The following is a 17,835-nucleotide window of genomic DNA, read 5'->3' as shown; positions in this document are numbered from 1 at the left end:
ATTTACTTTATTTCGCTATTTAGTGATAGCTTCACTCGTACTCTTCGAGTAATCGAATTATCTTGTCCATATTACTCAAAAGTGATAAAACTCTATCTATCAACTCATATTCGTCGTGAAAACATTTTTATGGTTAACCGTGACAACCACACTCAAATTTCGGGACGAAATTTATTTAACGGGTAGGTACTGTGACGACCCGGGAATTTTCAACCAAATTTAAACTTATTCTTTGTATGATTTCGACACGATAAGCAAAGTCTATAATGTTGAGTCTCGAAAGTTTTAAATCTATATTCATATAATCAATTACCCTTTGACCATGCCTGATGATTCACGAACAATTAATTGTAAATAGAGTTGTGTGTATGTATATATAAATAATAATTCGAAATATAATTTGAAGTATTATATATTGTTGTTATTAAAAATTAATAAAATAAAAATGGGATATTATAATAATTATTATTTAAAATATATCTCTATATATAAATAATGTATATTAAAAATAAATATTAAATGATTGTAATATTCGTTTGATGTTTCGATTGATATTAAGCAAGTTAAATTTAAACTTATGTGATTCTAAAATAAACGGTGATCCGGAAATGAATTCTATAAATTTTAGGTTTACTAAAAATGTATTTAGGATCTAGTTATTTAATTTTAACACTTTTTATATTTTACCCAGAATTGAGGGGACAGTTGATGTATTTTTTATTTAATAAATTAACGATCAATTTGTATACCATAATGACTAAAATAAATAAAAATAATTATTGTAAAGTTTTGAGATTTTTCTGAGAACCTTGTATTCGTCACTGATTATCAACAGAGCGCGAATTTCAATTCATAAATGAGATATTATACTAATAGTAAACGACGGCTAAAAATTTACACGTTTATATTCTTTAATTATTATTATAATATTTATTATTATTATTATTATTATTATTATTATTATTATTATTAATTATTAATATTATATTATTACTTTAAGTTATCGAATATATATTCGCGATTTGAGAAATCACAATATTTGAATTTAGTGATAGTCTTGTGTTTCCTGTCTAATCACCTTTCCATTTGCATCCAAAAGACATCATCTCAGACTCTATTCTCTTTATCTTTGCTATCTAAATTTTTGGATATACATATACATTATAACACCCGTGTTTGTTACACTTTCGGTCTATTTTGTTTATGATTGAAACCCCACCACTGAACCATTTACCAACACCTTCTTGCTCAATTCAAACTCGAACAATCACGACAAATCAATGAGAATCGTTGCTATATCTCCCTGTTTTGATTCGATATTCATCAACCACTTTGATCACCCTCATAAATCACCACCATGAATCACCTCATAACCATCGACAAAATCACCAAGAATCGCCATTATCATCATTGGTGTTCTGCTACTTCTATCTTCTTTGTTTCTTGATCAAACCCAAGACCCACGAACCACCATCTACTTCTATCGTTTTTTGTGTTATACATAAAAAAAAATCACAATCCTTGAATCATCAGGATCGATCTTTCTATTTTCTAATCATCATCGAAAACCTTTCACCTGCTACTTCCGTCCGTTGTTGTTGTCATATTGAAAATTATTGTTGCTACTGCCTTCGTTCTATTATGATTCGATTAAACCTTCATCAAATATAACCAAACACCACCATCACCTTCTTGTTTGTGTCGACCCAAGATCACCACCGGCACCCTCCATCATCACCGGTCACCTAGCTTTGACCACCACCCTGCACAACCTTCCACGATCACTTTCCCCATCACCATGACAACCACCATCACACCACCGTCATCAGCTTTTATGTTTTCTGTTTTCTTTCGAAACCACCACAAACACCATCATCTGATCTCTCTCTCTCTCTCATCTCTCTATCTTTCTTTAGATTCTGTTTCTGTTGCAAACCGTCGGAATCCACCGCCACAGATCACCGAAAATCCCTTCTGTTTCCTTCAGTTTCTGCTTCTGCAATGATGAAGACGACGATGGAACGTGGATGATGATTAAAAACGATGGTAACAATGATACTGTTGTGATAATACTTCGAATGATGATGATGATGAAAGATAATAAAGAGCCAGGATGATTGGTATAATAATAATTGATATTAAGTGGTAGGGTTGTTAGATCCAATTTAACAATTACGGGAAATTAAACAAAGAACCGTATTATTTTTTTCATATATGATTTGGGCTACTGCTATTAAATCCGTTTCCTTGCTGGACTGTTTTTTTTCGTTTTGGGCTTTAGTTTAATGGGTCTCGATATTGGGCCATAGATGCGACAGTGGGTTTTAAGAAAACAGATACAAACGAGTTATATACCGTTGGTGCGAAATTATTTCCAGAAAAACGGAAGTAGTGAGATGGTTTAAGGGTGTTTTGGGGTAGCGGGAGGTCGCGGGTTCGAGTCTCGTCTCAAGCAGTTTAATTCTTTTTAAGGCTACAAAGGTATAATTTAATACTATTATTATTTCTATTATTATTATTATTATTATTATTATTATTATTATTATTATTATTATTATTATTATTATTATTATTATTATTATTATTATTATTATTATTATTATTATTATTATTATTATTGTTATAGTTATTATTATGATTATTGTTATGATTAAGTATTATAATTATTATTACTACTAATATCATAAGTATATATATATATATATATACATTAGGGACCATATTATCATTAATATTAATAAGTATCACAAATATTATTATTATCAATATAGTATTAATATCATTATTAGGGTTATGATTATTATTTTTATCATTAATATTTCTATCATTAAAAATTAATATTTGTATCATTTTATGAAGGATAACATTATTATTAGTATTATTACGAGTATTATAATTATTATTTGTAATACAATTATCATTATAAGTATCATGATCAGTAATATTATTATTATTACCATTATAAGTATGATTATTTATATTATAATAAGTGTTATTAATATGTAATTACTAAAATCATTATGATAAGTATCTTTAACCAAAAAATTTATATTTTACAATTATTACTATAAATATCATTATTAATATCGTTAATATAATTATTAACAATAATACCTTATTTAGTAATATTAAGTCTTATGATTATTATCATTTATATCTAGTATTACTAAAATTTCTATTTTTTTAACAAACAAATGATATATACATATATAAAAATACAATTAATACATATAACATAATGAAAAGTAATATTTTATATAACAAAATAAATATATGAAACATATATATTAATAATATAAAAAGTATATAACTAATAAATTTATATATATATTATTCGATTACAACTATGTATATTAATAAATATACAAATGGTATAGGTTCGTGAATCCAAGGCCAACCCTGCATTGTTCAATATAGTCATATGTATTTTTACTACAAAATACATTAGGTGAGTTTCATTTGCTCCCTTTTACTCTTTATATTTTTGGAACTGAGAATACATGCGCTGTTTTTACAACTGCTTTATTAAATACTTTTGAAATATATTTTGATCTGCGAATACATGAAATGCTTTTATAAATGTTTGACGAGATAGACACAAGCAAAACATTCCTCGAATGAATTATTATGCAGACAGAAGTTCTGCGGATTATTGTTGAATTATGTGGACATGATAATTACCACCATTGAATTACGTGGACATGATAATTGCCACCATTGAATTATGTGGACATGATAATTGCCACCATTGAATTATGTGGACATGATAATTGCCACCAATTGATATGAATGTTATGTATCGAGAGAATGATTTTATACACAGGTTATGTGTATGTTATTTTGTGCACAAGATATGTGTACGGTTACTAAGATTTATGAAAAATGGTTTCGTACACAATAAAGGTGTACTGTATTTAAAAGATATCGCATGTACATTACAGGTGGGTATAGGATTCGGGCCCATTTGTACCATGCAGCATTTAAATCTTGTGGTCTATCAAAATGATGAATTTTTATTGTTTATGATAAACTTATGAACTTACCAACCTTTTGGTTGACACTTTAAAGCATGTTTATTCTCAGGTATGAAAGAAATCTTCCGCTGTGCATTTGCTCATATTACATGGAGTCGTTCATAGCATATAGAGGTCAGAACCTCGCAAAGGGACCAACTGTTGAAGACTTCGTCCAGATGGATTAGGACGAGGCATTTCAGAAGACACGCACGAGGGGTCACCACCCGGTGGAGATAGGTTGAAGCTCGGTACCCTTAGTCTCAAAACTGGTGGTTCAAGCAGCATTGGATCGTCTCATAACGACACCGACATGATCACCAAAATGATCTCGGTCGATGTCGAAAAACAAGTAATCGAGAAGCTAAGAGCCATGCTGAACGATAACAGTTTAGCATAGAAGCAGCAATCGCAAACTCTAGACGTCCTGAAGACCGGCCCACTGTTGAATGTCAGTGCGGGAAGCGAGGGCGTCACCAAGGCTGCCGCAAACGCTTGGCATATCGTCGATCGGACCAAACTTTGAGATCGATAATAGTTTCGCAGGACCCGAAAGCCTTTTGAATCTCCAACTTATAATACCCCAGTTGTAATCTACCGATGAAAATAACACCATTAGAGTCATGTGTTGAGTCTGGAAGAACAAAACCAGGTTGATTAGCTACATTGGAAGAAGTATCAACGAATTTGAGCAGATAAACAAAAAAGCATGTATCTGAAGGTAGACGGTTAACGGGAGAATCCGGGATGTAAAAACGAACTGTAGCCGTCGGAGGAGGTGATGGTGGTGGTGGTGGTGGTGGTGGAGGCGGTGGTGGAGGTGGTGGAGGTGTTTGGGTGGTGGAAGGCAAAGGTGGGAAGTTATTTGAATTTTGAAGTTCAAAAGTTGGTTTGGGGGAAAAATATTTGGGAGCATTTTTGGGATGGTCACATTTTTAAACGTCTTGGCTGGAGTTGCATTTGGATGCATTTTATTCAATAGAGTTTTCAACAAATTATGATCTTCAACTAAGTAAACAATTGCATAAAATAGTGGTTAAACAAAAGTGCCCGCATTTAATGATACGCATACCCGAAATTAGCTCGTGTAGCGCATCAAACAACATCACCATATGTGCCACGCATATTGCGAGCTAAAAGGAGTATGCGCCCAATCACGGACCTAGCGTGGATTCTGTTCTAGTGCTAAGGGTACGGATGCATGTCAAGCGACGCTGTAGCTGACAGAAGACACATGGCAGACAAAAATCAGGTCCGACAAAACACTTTTTACTTTTGTCGGGACAGCTCACACAAGGAGGTACTATTAGCAGGCCACAATCCTTTTAACTCTATTATGTGGCGATAAAAGACAAAAAGTCTTACCTTATAAATAAAGGACTCGATCCACAGCAAAAGGCGTCGAGTACTCATTCTACTTCCACACATACTATTTTAAGCATCTCAAACAACAACGCAACTCTAACGGCGCAGATTTACTCGCGCTACCGGACTCACAGCACTTCACCAGACTTATCCTTGATCTACAGGTAACGTTCTATGAACATAAACCTTACAACTTAGCGCGAGCCATCATAAACCGGGTAACCCGTAGATGGTGGGTCTATGGTTAACCACCCCTGCTGAGATCCTCATCTCGTAAGGGGTTATTCACGGTACTCCGGACCGAGAGTTAAACTCAGTTGACCCTTAAATCTCCCCCTTGATTGATGTTAAGCATGGACCAAACCCGACTCATTTATTCTATGCTTGATCAACATTCATTGTCCAAAGTCAACTAATAAAAGAGACCTGATAACAACCTACTACTTGCTAAGTTTATTAGTGATTGTAATTGTAATAATAAAAAAAAGGTTTGCATAGGCTCTGTGGTTTACATATGTAGCTGTGTGACAGAACGAGGGTTGCGTACGTTGGGCATCTGGTCCTATAATATGAGTTATTGTTTTTTAAAAGTCAACAGGTATATGCAAAATGTAAATTATCTATTATGTGTATTTGTTCCTACAAATGTCTTATCTACCTCTTTTTTCATTTAAATGATACTATTACAAATTAGTGTGCTTTGTCCTTTTAACGCCTATATAGAAATACACCTTCAGTCACTTTAAAATAATCCAAAACGCGTCTTTTATATCCTTCTTCTCCACTGTTAAACAACATTATTCAGTCAGAGAGTACTAAATTTTTCTTTACATTAGCACAGTTGACTAAGCTTTTTATTTTTAAACCTAATTGGATTTGTTAATAATGGACCCATTCATGAAGGAGTTTGAACATCTTATTATTGAACTCGAAAATATAAAATTAGCCACAAGCAACTTTGATCAAACACAAGTTATCGGGTCCGGTGGTTTCGGGAAAGTGTACAAAGCAGAAGTGCCTCATCATAGAGGGATAAGCGTTGCAGCTGTGAAGCGTCTAGATCGTAAACTTGGGCAAGGGGATCCTGAGTTTTGGAAAGAGGTAATGATGCTTTCTCGTTACTCACATAAAAATCTCATCTCTCTCTATGGATTTTGCAACGAGGATGGTGAGAGGATCTTGGTTTACGAGTATGCATCTAATGGTAGCCTCGATCACCATTTAAGTAGCACAACTCTTGGTTGGTCTCGACGTATCAAGATTTGTCTTGATGCTGCAAGGGGACTAAGCTACCTCCATGATGACAACGGCGCACATCAAAGAGTTCTTCATCGAGATATAAAAAGCGCAAACATCCTGTTGGATGATGAATGGAATGCAAAAGTGGCTGACTTGGGACTGTCCAAAGTGGGACCCGCCAATCAGCAACACACTGCTCTTGTCACTGGCGTTGTAGGTACCATTGGGTACCTAGATCCAGTGTATTGGCAACTTGGTTTATTAACGAAAGAGTCGGACGTGTACTCTTTTGGCGTTGTCTTAATGGAAGTATTGACTGGAAAACTATGCTATCAAAAAAATAGTAACGGTACGTTCTCAACTTTGGTACAGAAGTGGAAAAAGATTTGCAAAACGGGTCGGGCAGACGAGATTGTGTTTCGAGATGTCATGCAACCTTTGGCTCCGGATTCTTTGAAAATATTTTCAGGAATTGCCTTCAAGTGTTTGAACAAGAATCGTGAAAACAGACCATTAATGTATCATGTTGTTAAAGAACTTGAGGCCGCACTTGAACTTCAGGAGCCTCACGATCTCAAACAGCCAAAGGAATATGAAGAGATCAAATACAAATCCATTGAAGTCTCCAAAGAACATCAGTGGCAAAATGGTGGCAAAACGGTAATTAGCCACTTCATGTTTCTATTGGTGCGATAAATAGTAATTAGAAAAAATATTATCTTTCCAAAAATTAAATCCTTTAATATTCAAAGGATATCTTCAATGAATTTGTAATTTCTTATTTACTTCTGTATCATCGAATTTGTAATTGGAATATATTAATGACACTTTGATTTTCTCAAACAGAAAATGATGTCTCACAATCAGATTATATCAAAAGCTTAAGGCAGAATTTTTTCTTCAGAACTTTGAAATTTTGTGTAGAAACCAAAGTTTTATACTGTAAACGACTAGAAGTGAACTCTCATAATTTCTGTTGTTTTCCAAATTAAAATGCAGTATTCTGGTATAAATATCCAACAAGGTTCATTGACATCATATTACAAGTGTTTCACACTTGGAGAGATAAAAATGGCAACCAAAGGATTTTCTGATCTTTTAGGACAAGGGGCAATTGGGAAAGTCTTCTGTGGTGAAATCTCCGGAAGTAGGTATGATGGACTAGTTGCGGTGAAGCGATGGAATGAAAGTTCCAATCACAGACAAGATGAGTTCCAAAAGGAAATTGAAATGTTATCTGCCTGCAATCATCCTAACATAATTTCTCTATTTGGATGTTGTGATGAAGGATCTGAAAAGATTCTAGTACAAGACTTCATGAAAAACGGTTCACTTTATGATTATCTTCACATGAGTGATAGAGAACTCACACCTCGATTGACTGTTGAGCAACGCCTAGAGATCTGCCTAGGAGTGGCTAAAGGTCTAAGTTACCTTCATTATGGGTGCCAAAATTACATCATCCATAGTGACATCCAGACTATCAACATATTTTTGGATGCTGATTTGGTTCCAAAGATCTCAAACTTTCGTTTCTCCAAAACTCGTGCCGCAGGGACTTCAAGTTCAAATGTAGTTACAAATACTATAGAAGGTATATATCGTAATTAACCATCATGGTGTCTAAAAAATTTCGATTAGATATATAGTTGATTTATACACGTGGAAACCCCTTAATGAAAATATCCGCAATTTGAAAACGAGTGGGTACATGTAACACACGAACTTGACCATGTGCCACTTTTTTTCTAACAAAATGTATACCCATCTCGATGTGCTTGATGCGTTGATGTTAAACAGGATTCCCTGACAAGAAAATTGCACCAAGTATTGTCCAATCGTCAAAGAGACTCTTATACATGAGTGCAATTTTCTTGTAAGGGAATCCAGTTTAACTTCAACTCACCAAGCACATCGATACAGATATACATTTTGTTAGAGAAAAAGTGGCACGTGGTCAAGTTTGTGTGTTACATGTAGCCACTCGTTTTCAAATTGCGGATAATTTCACTAAGGGGCTACCACATGTATTATTTGAAGTTTTTCGAAACAGTTTAAGCATTCGGTCAATGGGCCCTTTGTATACAATTTTTTCAATTTTATACGTTTTTTATGGTGGGGTCTATAAAATATAAATATAAATATAAATATAAATATAAATACTGTATAAGTATAACAAATATAAATATTGTATATAAGTATAACAAATACAGTAACACATGTTCATATTGTATCCATTTAGCTTTTTAAAAATAATAAATATAAATATAATATAGGGAGGATGGTATCTTCAAATTCATAAGATTAAATCTAACGCGGCGTCAGATCTAAATGCGTCAGACGATCTGGGACAATCTGACGACCCTGACGCCTCTAACGCCGCGTCAGAATCTGACGCGTGGGGGGCGTCAGTCGACTATTTGACGTCTGGGAAGATTCTCGTCAGGGACGCGTGTCACGAGCTGGGTGGCTGGAGAATTCAACGGATATATATCCGTTTGAATTTATTTTTTTTTAATTCCGAAAATAAATTTAATTAAAACCTATTTATTTCTTCATCTGCATCATATATCTTCTTCCTCTATTCAATCTTCTTCTTCATCTCCTTCCTCTATTCAATCTTCTTCTTTTTTCAACTTTTTCTCCAAAAAAAAATGTCACACCCAAATCAAAGACCAAATACTCCACCCGATTGGTACGGTAGTTATACGGGAGGAGGTTCATCAAACCCGAACAACTATCAACAAGTTCCATTGATTGCGCCCCAATTCCGAATCTTGACACCCGAAGGTCACGGTGTGGTCACCGGAGGAAGAAGCATGGTTAGCTCAGTGTTGGGTTGATTCGTCCGACGATAATCGAAAGGGAAATAATCAAAAGTATGGTTCTTTTTGGAGTACGATTCACACCAAGTTCAACAATAATAACAACGGGTGGGTACGAGGTGACGACCAATTGTCATCAAAATGACGAAACATCAACAAGGCTTGTAGTGAGTTGCCGCGGCGTTCAACGAGGCGGAACGCAATTGGAAAAGTGGATCAAATGATGTCGATGTCTTGACACGAGCCCACCAAATATACGTGCTTAATACAAAAGGAAAAAAGTTTAACAACCTAGCCGCTTGGTATGCGTTGAAAGATAAATCAAAGTGGCATGTTCCGGAAACAGGTGGTCGAGTTGATCTTGGTGCGGATAAGGAGGGTTTTGAACCTTCGTTGTCTCAAAACGATCTTTTTGATGATGATTTTGTTCGGAGGCCAATGGGACGTGACAAGGCTAAAAAGAAGGCCAAAAAATCACATGACTCCGATTCTAGTCAATCGTCTCGTTCGTCTCGTTCGTCAAAAGCGGAGGATGCTTTGAACGCTATTTCGAAGCATAAAAAGGCACAAACTAAAAGTATTAAACTTTTAGATCAACAAGAGCTCCTCCGAACTGCTTTAACGGGTGCGAGTGTTTTATCGGTGAAAATCGAAGATATCACCGACCCGGAACAACGAGACTTCATCACAAGGCTTAAGCGAATGCACCTAGATAATTTTAAGCCTTTGCTCGACAACCCACCGCAACCACAAAATCAAGACTCCGACGAAAACTAGTTTTATTTAAGTATTTGTCTTTTTATTTTTATTTTTTTTATGTTTTTTTCGGTGTGTTTTTTTAATAAAACGTTGTATATTTTTAATGAATAAAATAAATTAGTTTTATTAATTTATGTTTAAATATAATATGATAAAATGAATAAAATGAATAAAATAAATAAATTAGTGAACCCTACTTACATTTGACAAACTCCACTTGACATTTTGGGTAATTGGAGGTTAAATTTTGACATGGTCCAGTCATAGTCACCTTACACTTTTTAGGCCAAAAAGTGCACTTTTGCCTGTGATGTCACAGGCATGGTTAGAACTAATCTAAGGAAGGCACAAGATGTCGGAGAAGCAAAATATACGACTGCCGAGTTTCATTTTAATATTCTATTCTATGATGAATGATTTTTATTTCCTATTCTATTGAATAAAAGTAATTCATAATCATCCGGTTAGGATCGATCTAAACCAGCCCATTATGTATATGATTTAACATGCCAACGATTAAATAGATAAAAAGGATTTCGGTTATAGTTTTCCGTGCGATGGCCGACGAAACGTCAAACATGTATGACCTAAGACTATCTAGGTTATTGTTTTAATAAAGGATTGGTGACTGCTTGAATAATTATTGAGCATTTACTTATTTTATATTGAAATTTGGTAATAGGTAATAGGAATAGGCCACCAATATATATTGAAATTGGGTAATTGGTAATAGGTTTTATAAATTATGGGCCTATTGGCGATTTAGCTCATTGGCACTGTGCGGCCCCAAACTCACCAAACTAAGGGGTTGTATTATTGTATTAGACATGGATACTCATACACTAGTTTTTCATCTCTAAACATTTTATTTACTAATATGTTTGTAGTTCTAACTCTCTAGACAAATTTAAGGCTATAATTGTAAGTTTTATGATAAAAAATGTGTATGGATCAAAAATTAGTGTGTGAGTATATATAATCGATATATTTAGCATTATTATTTAGTCAATATCTTTCCCTATGACTACCAAAGTTAGTTAGGATGTGATTAATGTAGTCTCATGTATATATACGTCATTTGTGATTAATAGAAATCGACACAATGAATTATTTACGATCTCCACTTAAAGTCAAAGATCTAAAAACTAAATTATTTTGATAGGTAACTACGGATATTTAGCTCCTGAATGTTACGAACCAAACTATAAAGTAAGTAGAAAAAACGATGTATACGCTTTTGGTGTGGTGTTGTTGGAAGTTTTATGCGAGAGGCCAGCCTGGAACAGATTAGTTAAGTTGGCACTTCCTTGCATCTCGAGAAGAGAACTTCAAAAGTTTACACCTGAATATGTGGCTATGAATATCTCACCAGGGTGTTCGCGAGTATGCGACTATATTTTAAAGGATTGCTTGGACAATAACCCCGATAACCGTCCTACCATGAATCAAGTTGTCGATGAACTTGAATTGGCATTAAAACGGCAAAAACAAGAAAGGCACTCTTCCCGAGTTTAATTATGGAGAGAAAAGAAAGTAAACGGAGAGAAACAAAAAAAGGCAGGTGTTCCCGAGATTATTTGGAGAGAAAAGAAAGGAAGTGGAGAGAAATTTCGAAATTGGATGGATTTCATTTCTTTCCCTTTCAATCCTCTTATTTTCTCTTCCTTTCCTTTATAATTATACCATGAACAGAATAGTTAGCGGATTCCAAAATCGACTCCTAAAGATCTTGACTAAAGCATTGACAGCTTTGCAGAAAAGAAAACCTTTGATTCTTCCCGAAGGTCTTCCTTGCATGCTAAAGTGAACAGTGGCGGTACCAACGTAACTACGACTACAAAGCGGTCACTCCTTTCAATGAATACCATTCATAGTTGTCTATGTTACACGACAACAACAACAACAACAATTAGGTTAATGGACCCAAGCCTAAATTGTATTTGGGCCAGCTATAGTTTTATGTATTTATGTTGAACATATTGTAATGTGATTATTTGTGTATCTTTGTTTACATATATGACACCATAATTTTATAGTAGAAATCTTTGAATCCATCTAAAGGAGAGGATGCCAGCTCTCCATTGTCGTAGCAGAGTGTTTGGAAACTGTTAGATGCATCATCCATGGTCATGAATTGGTAATAAACTTTCTGATATTTCTATTGATGGCAATCTATCTACACACACATATACACCCACATATCTATCTATCTATTCTTATTTCTATATCTATATCGATTATTATATATATATATATATAATAATAATATCTATACATATGTATAACAGAAAGTCACTGCTGACGTGTCCAGAGGCGGAGACAGGGGGATGTTTAGGGATGCTTTGCATTCCCCAACTCTTCAAATAAGCGAAATATATTGTGTTAAAAATTGTATATTAGTTGAAAATATCCCCTAACAAATAAACATAAGCATCCCTTAATTCATCCCCTATCCGTGAATTATCAAATTTTGCCCCAAAACCTACATATTTTGCCCAAAATCATCAAATTTTGCTCAAAAATCTCCAAATTTACCCTAAAAATTCATAATTTGCCTAAAAACCTCAATTTTTTTCCCCAAAACCTCCATATTTTGCCCAAAAAAATTGCTAGGTTTTTTTTTGCCCCCGATGAAAAAAAATACTGCTTCCGCCACTGTTCGTAAGCATCCCCTATTCTGTATTCCTGGCTTCGCCTCTGGACGTGTCGGTATGTAATAAAGTTATTTAAGGATGTTTATATATAAGGAAAGGATTCTATAATTTATTATTAATAAAATAATTTATTTACGGAGTATATAACAATATTATAATTAATTTATGCATGTATGTATGCCATTTAGAATGTAAATTTAAAAAAACTTACGTGGAGGAAATTTTGATAGTTGATTCACCTATTTCCTAGAAACTGATACATGCATGTTTGTTATTCTTATTTCAAATTGGGTTTTCTTAAGCAAATCGTAATGAAATGTTAACATATAAAATTTAACATTTATTTTATTGTCATTAGAGGATAACTTCTAATTAAATTTAATGTAACATTGAGTCTTTGAATTTTTAAAAGAATATCCACATGACACACAATAAAAATTCTTACCTATAAGAAGAAGCAGCTTGCCACATTAGTGAGATAGTCTTTTAATTAATTATATATATATATATATATATATATATATATATATATATATATATATATATATATATATATATATATATATATATATATATATATATATATATATATATATATATATATGGGCACGATCCGTGGCTAAGCTTAAAACGAGTACAAAGTATTAATTGTGAAATCTTTAACGGGTAGGTACTACTCGAGAAATATTTAAGTTCACAATTAATATGTTATACTGTACATTCTTCAATTTTGATTCAAAAATCATTAACTATATTCACTCTCTTCACAATGATACACAATCATTTCATACAAATTCAATCACATATTCTGATATCAACGGATCAGAATACAAGCCATAACTCTGAACCGGTGACATCATTCTTAAATCTCTACATCTTTCAAAACTATACTTTGACTTCAAAACTATGCAAGATCCTTTAGCATTGTTTTTACCGAAAATAACCTTGCAATTCCTTTTCAAAGTATCCAGTATTATCAACCATTCAATCAGTCAACGACGACCTTTCAGACTTGTAATTTTGGCATATACGTTTTCGTTACTGGGGAACCTTTCATGTTCCACCACATTAGCAGTAAATTTACCAACAACTTCATTGATCTTTGACCTTCCAAAAGAATCCTTATACTCATTGAAACCGTATCATGTACTCATCCACATCTTGTAACGGCAATTGCCATACCAACTATCGGGAATTAGCAATCAGTATTTTGAAATCTTGTAGCACGTCTACGCCAACAGTTATATGTGTACATATAACAACTACCTCCTGGACTTACATACTTCGAATGTGAAGTTTCCGAAAAACACCCCAAACTACGAAACTAGTTCTCCGAATTTTGGAAAAATGTTGATGAAGCAGCAAAAACTGTAAATGACCTTAACAGTCAAAAGTTTGATGATAAAGAATAGTATGGTGGTAAAGCTGAGAAAAAGAGAAAGTTTGGAACTGGAAAACGGATTGAGCAAAGTATGAAAGAGGCTGCGAATAAATCACAAGGATGAAACCTGTCTTCAAAGAATCCAAATGATTCAGTATCTGCTGAAGCCATTAACGAATACCTTGCTTCCGAATTTAAACCCTTGCGGACAATATTCTTCATCATCCTCTGATATTAGAAATTCTAAGATATCATCGTATCTTTCATTATAAATATCCTCCATATTTCTGGAGATAATTTCATAATCATTCTTATCGAAAATCAATTTTCTCTTTACGATATCTGTGTTACACCATAAAAGAAACTATTTTAGTTTCTAAATTCTGAAACTTTCAAGTTTAAAATATAAATGTTTTGAAGTAATGTTGGGAATTGAAGCATGAGTTAATATAATATAATGACACTTGATCAACGTGATTATATTACAGTAAGTCATGCTGAGTTTCTAATGGAACGTGATAAAGGTTCACATATCATACCCTCATCATGAACCATGTTACATAACTCTTTCATTCAATATAATCTCTAAAAATATCAAGAAAATATTTTCTTAATGATTCGGTCTTTTTCGAGGTATTCTGGTAATTTGACAAGTCAGATTGTGCTATTACCATTTCTTTCTTAGAACATTAGTTATGTTCATCTGAAACTTCATACCTACGAATTCTGGACCATTATCCGCTTGACTTAAGGTCAGGAAGAGAAAACGAAAGCATGAAGCTCCGAAATATAATGGAGAGTATAAAGCCCGATAACAACCCCGAAATTACAAACCGTGTATATCAATGCGTATAGCAATATAAAGACACGGGAGAATGAAAAACACTATAACCCCAAGGTAATAGTAGAAGAAAATAACTTCCTCTGGTGGCAGATGAAAAAGAAGAATGAAGGATACGATAGCCAGGAAAATATCAAGAATCAGAACTGGATTAAGCATTTTCACAATCTATTGGGATTTATGAAATAAGAAAGAAGATTATAGGAGTGTTGAAAATAAATGAAACGGAAGAGGTCAATTTATAGCAAAATATCGGATGCAGCAATAGAGGCAGATTACGCATTTAATCAAAGAAAATCCTAATTTCCGCAAATTTTGAAAAATTAAATCTTATTTAAATTATGAAGATTTTCTATTCCTTAAAATCCGGAAATCAATCGTTACTACATCAAGATATAAGACGCATCTCTATTCTCCATTTCACTTGATTATATAACTTCTCTCATACGCTTCGAGTAATTGGATTATTTTATCCATATTATTCAAACATAGATAAAACTCTATTATCAACTCATATTCGTCATTAAAACATTTTTATTGTTAGCCATGACGACCTCACTCAAATTTCGGGACGAAATTTCTTTAACGGGTAGGTACTGTGATGACCCGAAAATTTCTGACCAAATTTAAACTTAATCTTTGTATGATTAACATTTCCGACACGATAAGCAAAGTCTGTAAAACTGAATCTCAAAATTTTTGAACTACTTTTATATATTTAAATACCCTTCGGTTGTTTTCGACAATTCGCGAACAATTATATGTAAATAGATACATATATACTATAACTTGAAAAGGTAACAATGTATTAATTATTTGATACCGTACATTAAACTTATTGGTTTAAATATCTATTTGAATATATATGATAAGTTGAAATATTTATTATTAAAATTTATTTATAAATAACTTCCAATGTGTATTTAAAAACTGATTTATGTATATTAAAAAGATATATACATATATATATAATTTCAAGTTATTTAGTAAACGATAGTAACATTTTCAAATTGCTACAGTACCCAAAATGCTACAGTGTTTTCGAAAATCACTATTTGCTACAGTGAAATGGACTTTGCTACAGTGAATTGCTACAGTGGTATAGTTTATGGATGATTTAAGACTATATTTTGACAAAGGTACGATTCACGAAACGTAAAGTACAAGTTTTCTCAGTATACGATAGGACGTTCGAAAAACCGGAACCGGGACATAAGTCGAGTGACGACGTACGACTTATCGGAACGAAAATTACAAGTCAACTATGCATGTGAATTTAATATAATATATAATTAATTATATAAATTAAATATATTATATTTATAATTAAAAAATATGTCGACAAACTAGAAGTTAAAAGATCATGAGCTGGAAATCCATCCCATGCGATCGCATGGGAAATGGTCTTGGAGGCCATGCGATCGCATGGCAGCCCTGGACAGGCGACACCTATAAAAGCTCGAGATATCTACCTCTGTTTTAATTTAAAAATTACTCCGTATTATATTTATCAATTATATTATTATTATTATTATTATTATTATTATTATTATTATTATTATTATTATTATTATTATTATTATTATTATTATTAAGATTAATATTATTATTAATCTTATTATTGTTAGTAGTATTTGTATTATTATTAGTATTATACATAAAATACTACGACGAGGTCATGAGCGTGTCACTTTCAAAATAGTTTTATGAGCGGGATAAAGCTAAGGAAATTATGGGTAATATTCATGGGTATTATTTGCAAGTCAAACCTAGTGTTATCATCTCCGTTACGTCTATGTACTTTTCTACAATATTGAATCTCAATATTGATATGTTGAGATCTACGGTTATTTGGTAATCCGTGTTTCGATCACATTTTGGTGAACGACTTTATATGCTGCTAAGGTGAGTTTCATATGATCCCTTTTACTCTTTACATTTTTGGGGCTGAGAATACATGCAAATGCTTTAGTAACTGTTTTACAATAATTATATGCGTGAGTTTCATTTGCTCCCTTTTACTCTTTACATTTTTGGGCTGAGAATACATGCGCAGTTTTATAAACTGTTTTACTAAATGGATACAAATACTAAAACTGATTTTGTGTGAGTTTCATAAGATCCCTTTTACTCTCTACATTTTTGGGCTGAGAATACATGCAAATGCTTTATTAACCGATATACAATATTTATATGTGTGAGTTTCATTGATCCCTTTTTAATTGCTTTTGCAATATATATTTTTGGGCTGAGAATACATGCACTTTATTTTAAACGCAATGGATACAAGTACATACTAAATTCTACACTGAGTTTGAACCGAAAATCCCTTAGCTTTGGTAACTGTTAACTGCCAGTTATAAGAACTGGTGGGCGCGAGTAGTAGTATATGGATTCATAGGGCTTGATATCCCCGTCCGAGCTAGAGCGCTAGCCTTTTAACGGACGTATGCTATTTGAGAAGCGTACACGTTGGTTTGCGTGTATTATTAAGATGATTATACAAAGGGTATAAATTATATATACGTTAAAGTTTAGTTACCAGGGTGCTCAATTTCGTAGAATATTTTGATAAACGTTTCTGGATTGAACAACTGAAATCTTATGATCCACCTTTATATACAGATTATGCGCAACATTAAAACTATGAACTCACCAACCTTTGTGTTGACACTTGTTAGCATGTTTATTCTCAGGTTTCCTAGAAGTCTTCCGCTGTTTGCTTAGATGTTAAACAAGCTGTGTGCATGGAGTCTTA

At 33.3% G+C, this 17,835-nt stretch overlaps 1 protein-coding gene across 1 annotated transcript; it reads left to right on the top strand.

Moving 5' to 3' along the window:
- Positions 1 to 6,263: 6,263 nt before the first annotated feature.
- LOC139901936 (probable serine/threonine-protein kinase PBL28) lies at positions 6,264 to 8,497 on the top strand. The gene is made up of 3 exons (XM_071884599.1): positions 6,264 to 7,277; positions 7,617 to 8,211; positions 8,418 to 8,497. The coding sequence occupies exons 1-3, from the start codon at positions 6,264 to 6,266 to the stop codon at positions 8,495 to 8,497; spliced, it is 1,689 nt and encodes a 562-aa protein (XP_071740700.1).
- The last annotated feature ends 9,338 nt before the right edge of the window (positions 8,498 to 17,835 follow it).

Source organism: Rutidosis leptorrhynchoides, chromosome 3 (assembly GCF_046630445.1).
Source record: "Rutidosis leptorrhynchoides isolate AG116_Rl617_1_P2 chromosome 3, CSIRO_AGI_Rlap_v1, whole genome shotgun sequence".
NCBI lineage: Eukaryota > Viridiplantae > Streptophyta > Magnoliopsida > Asterales > Asteraceae > Rutidosis > Rutidosis leptorrhynchoides.
The sequence above is the reverse complement of the archived record's forward strand: the minus strand, read 5'-3'. Positions and strand labels throughout refer to the sequence as shown.

What these genes read in the sequence shown, in the direction of transcription:
- LOC139901936 (XM_071884599.1), top strand. Translation starts at nt 6,264, where the DNA reads ATGGACCCATTCATGAAGGAGTTTGAACATCTTATTATTGAACTCGAA. An exon ending in GGCAAAATGGTGGCAAAACG is followed by an intron (nt 7,278 to 7,616) that starts GTAATTAGCCAC and finishes ATTAAAATGCAG; the next exon opens with TATTCTGGTATAAATATCCA. An exon ending in AGTTACAAATACTATAGAAG is followed by an intron (nt 8,212 to 8,417) that starts GTATATATCGTA and finishes GATGTTAAACAG; the next exon opens with GATTCCCTGACAAGAAAATT.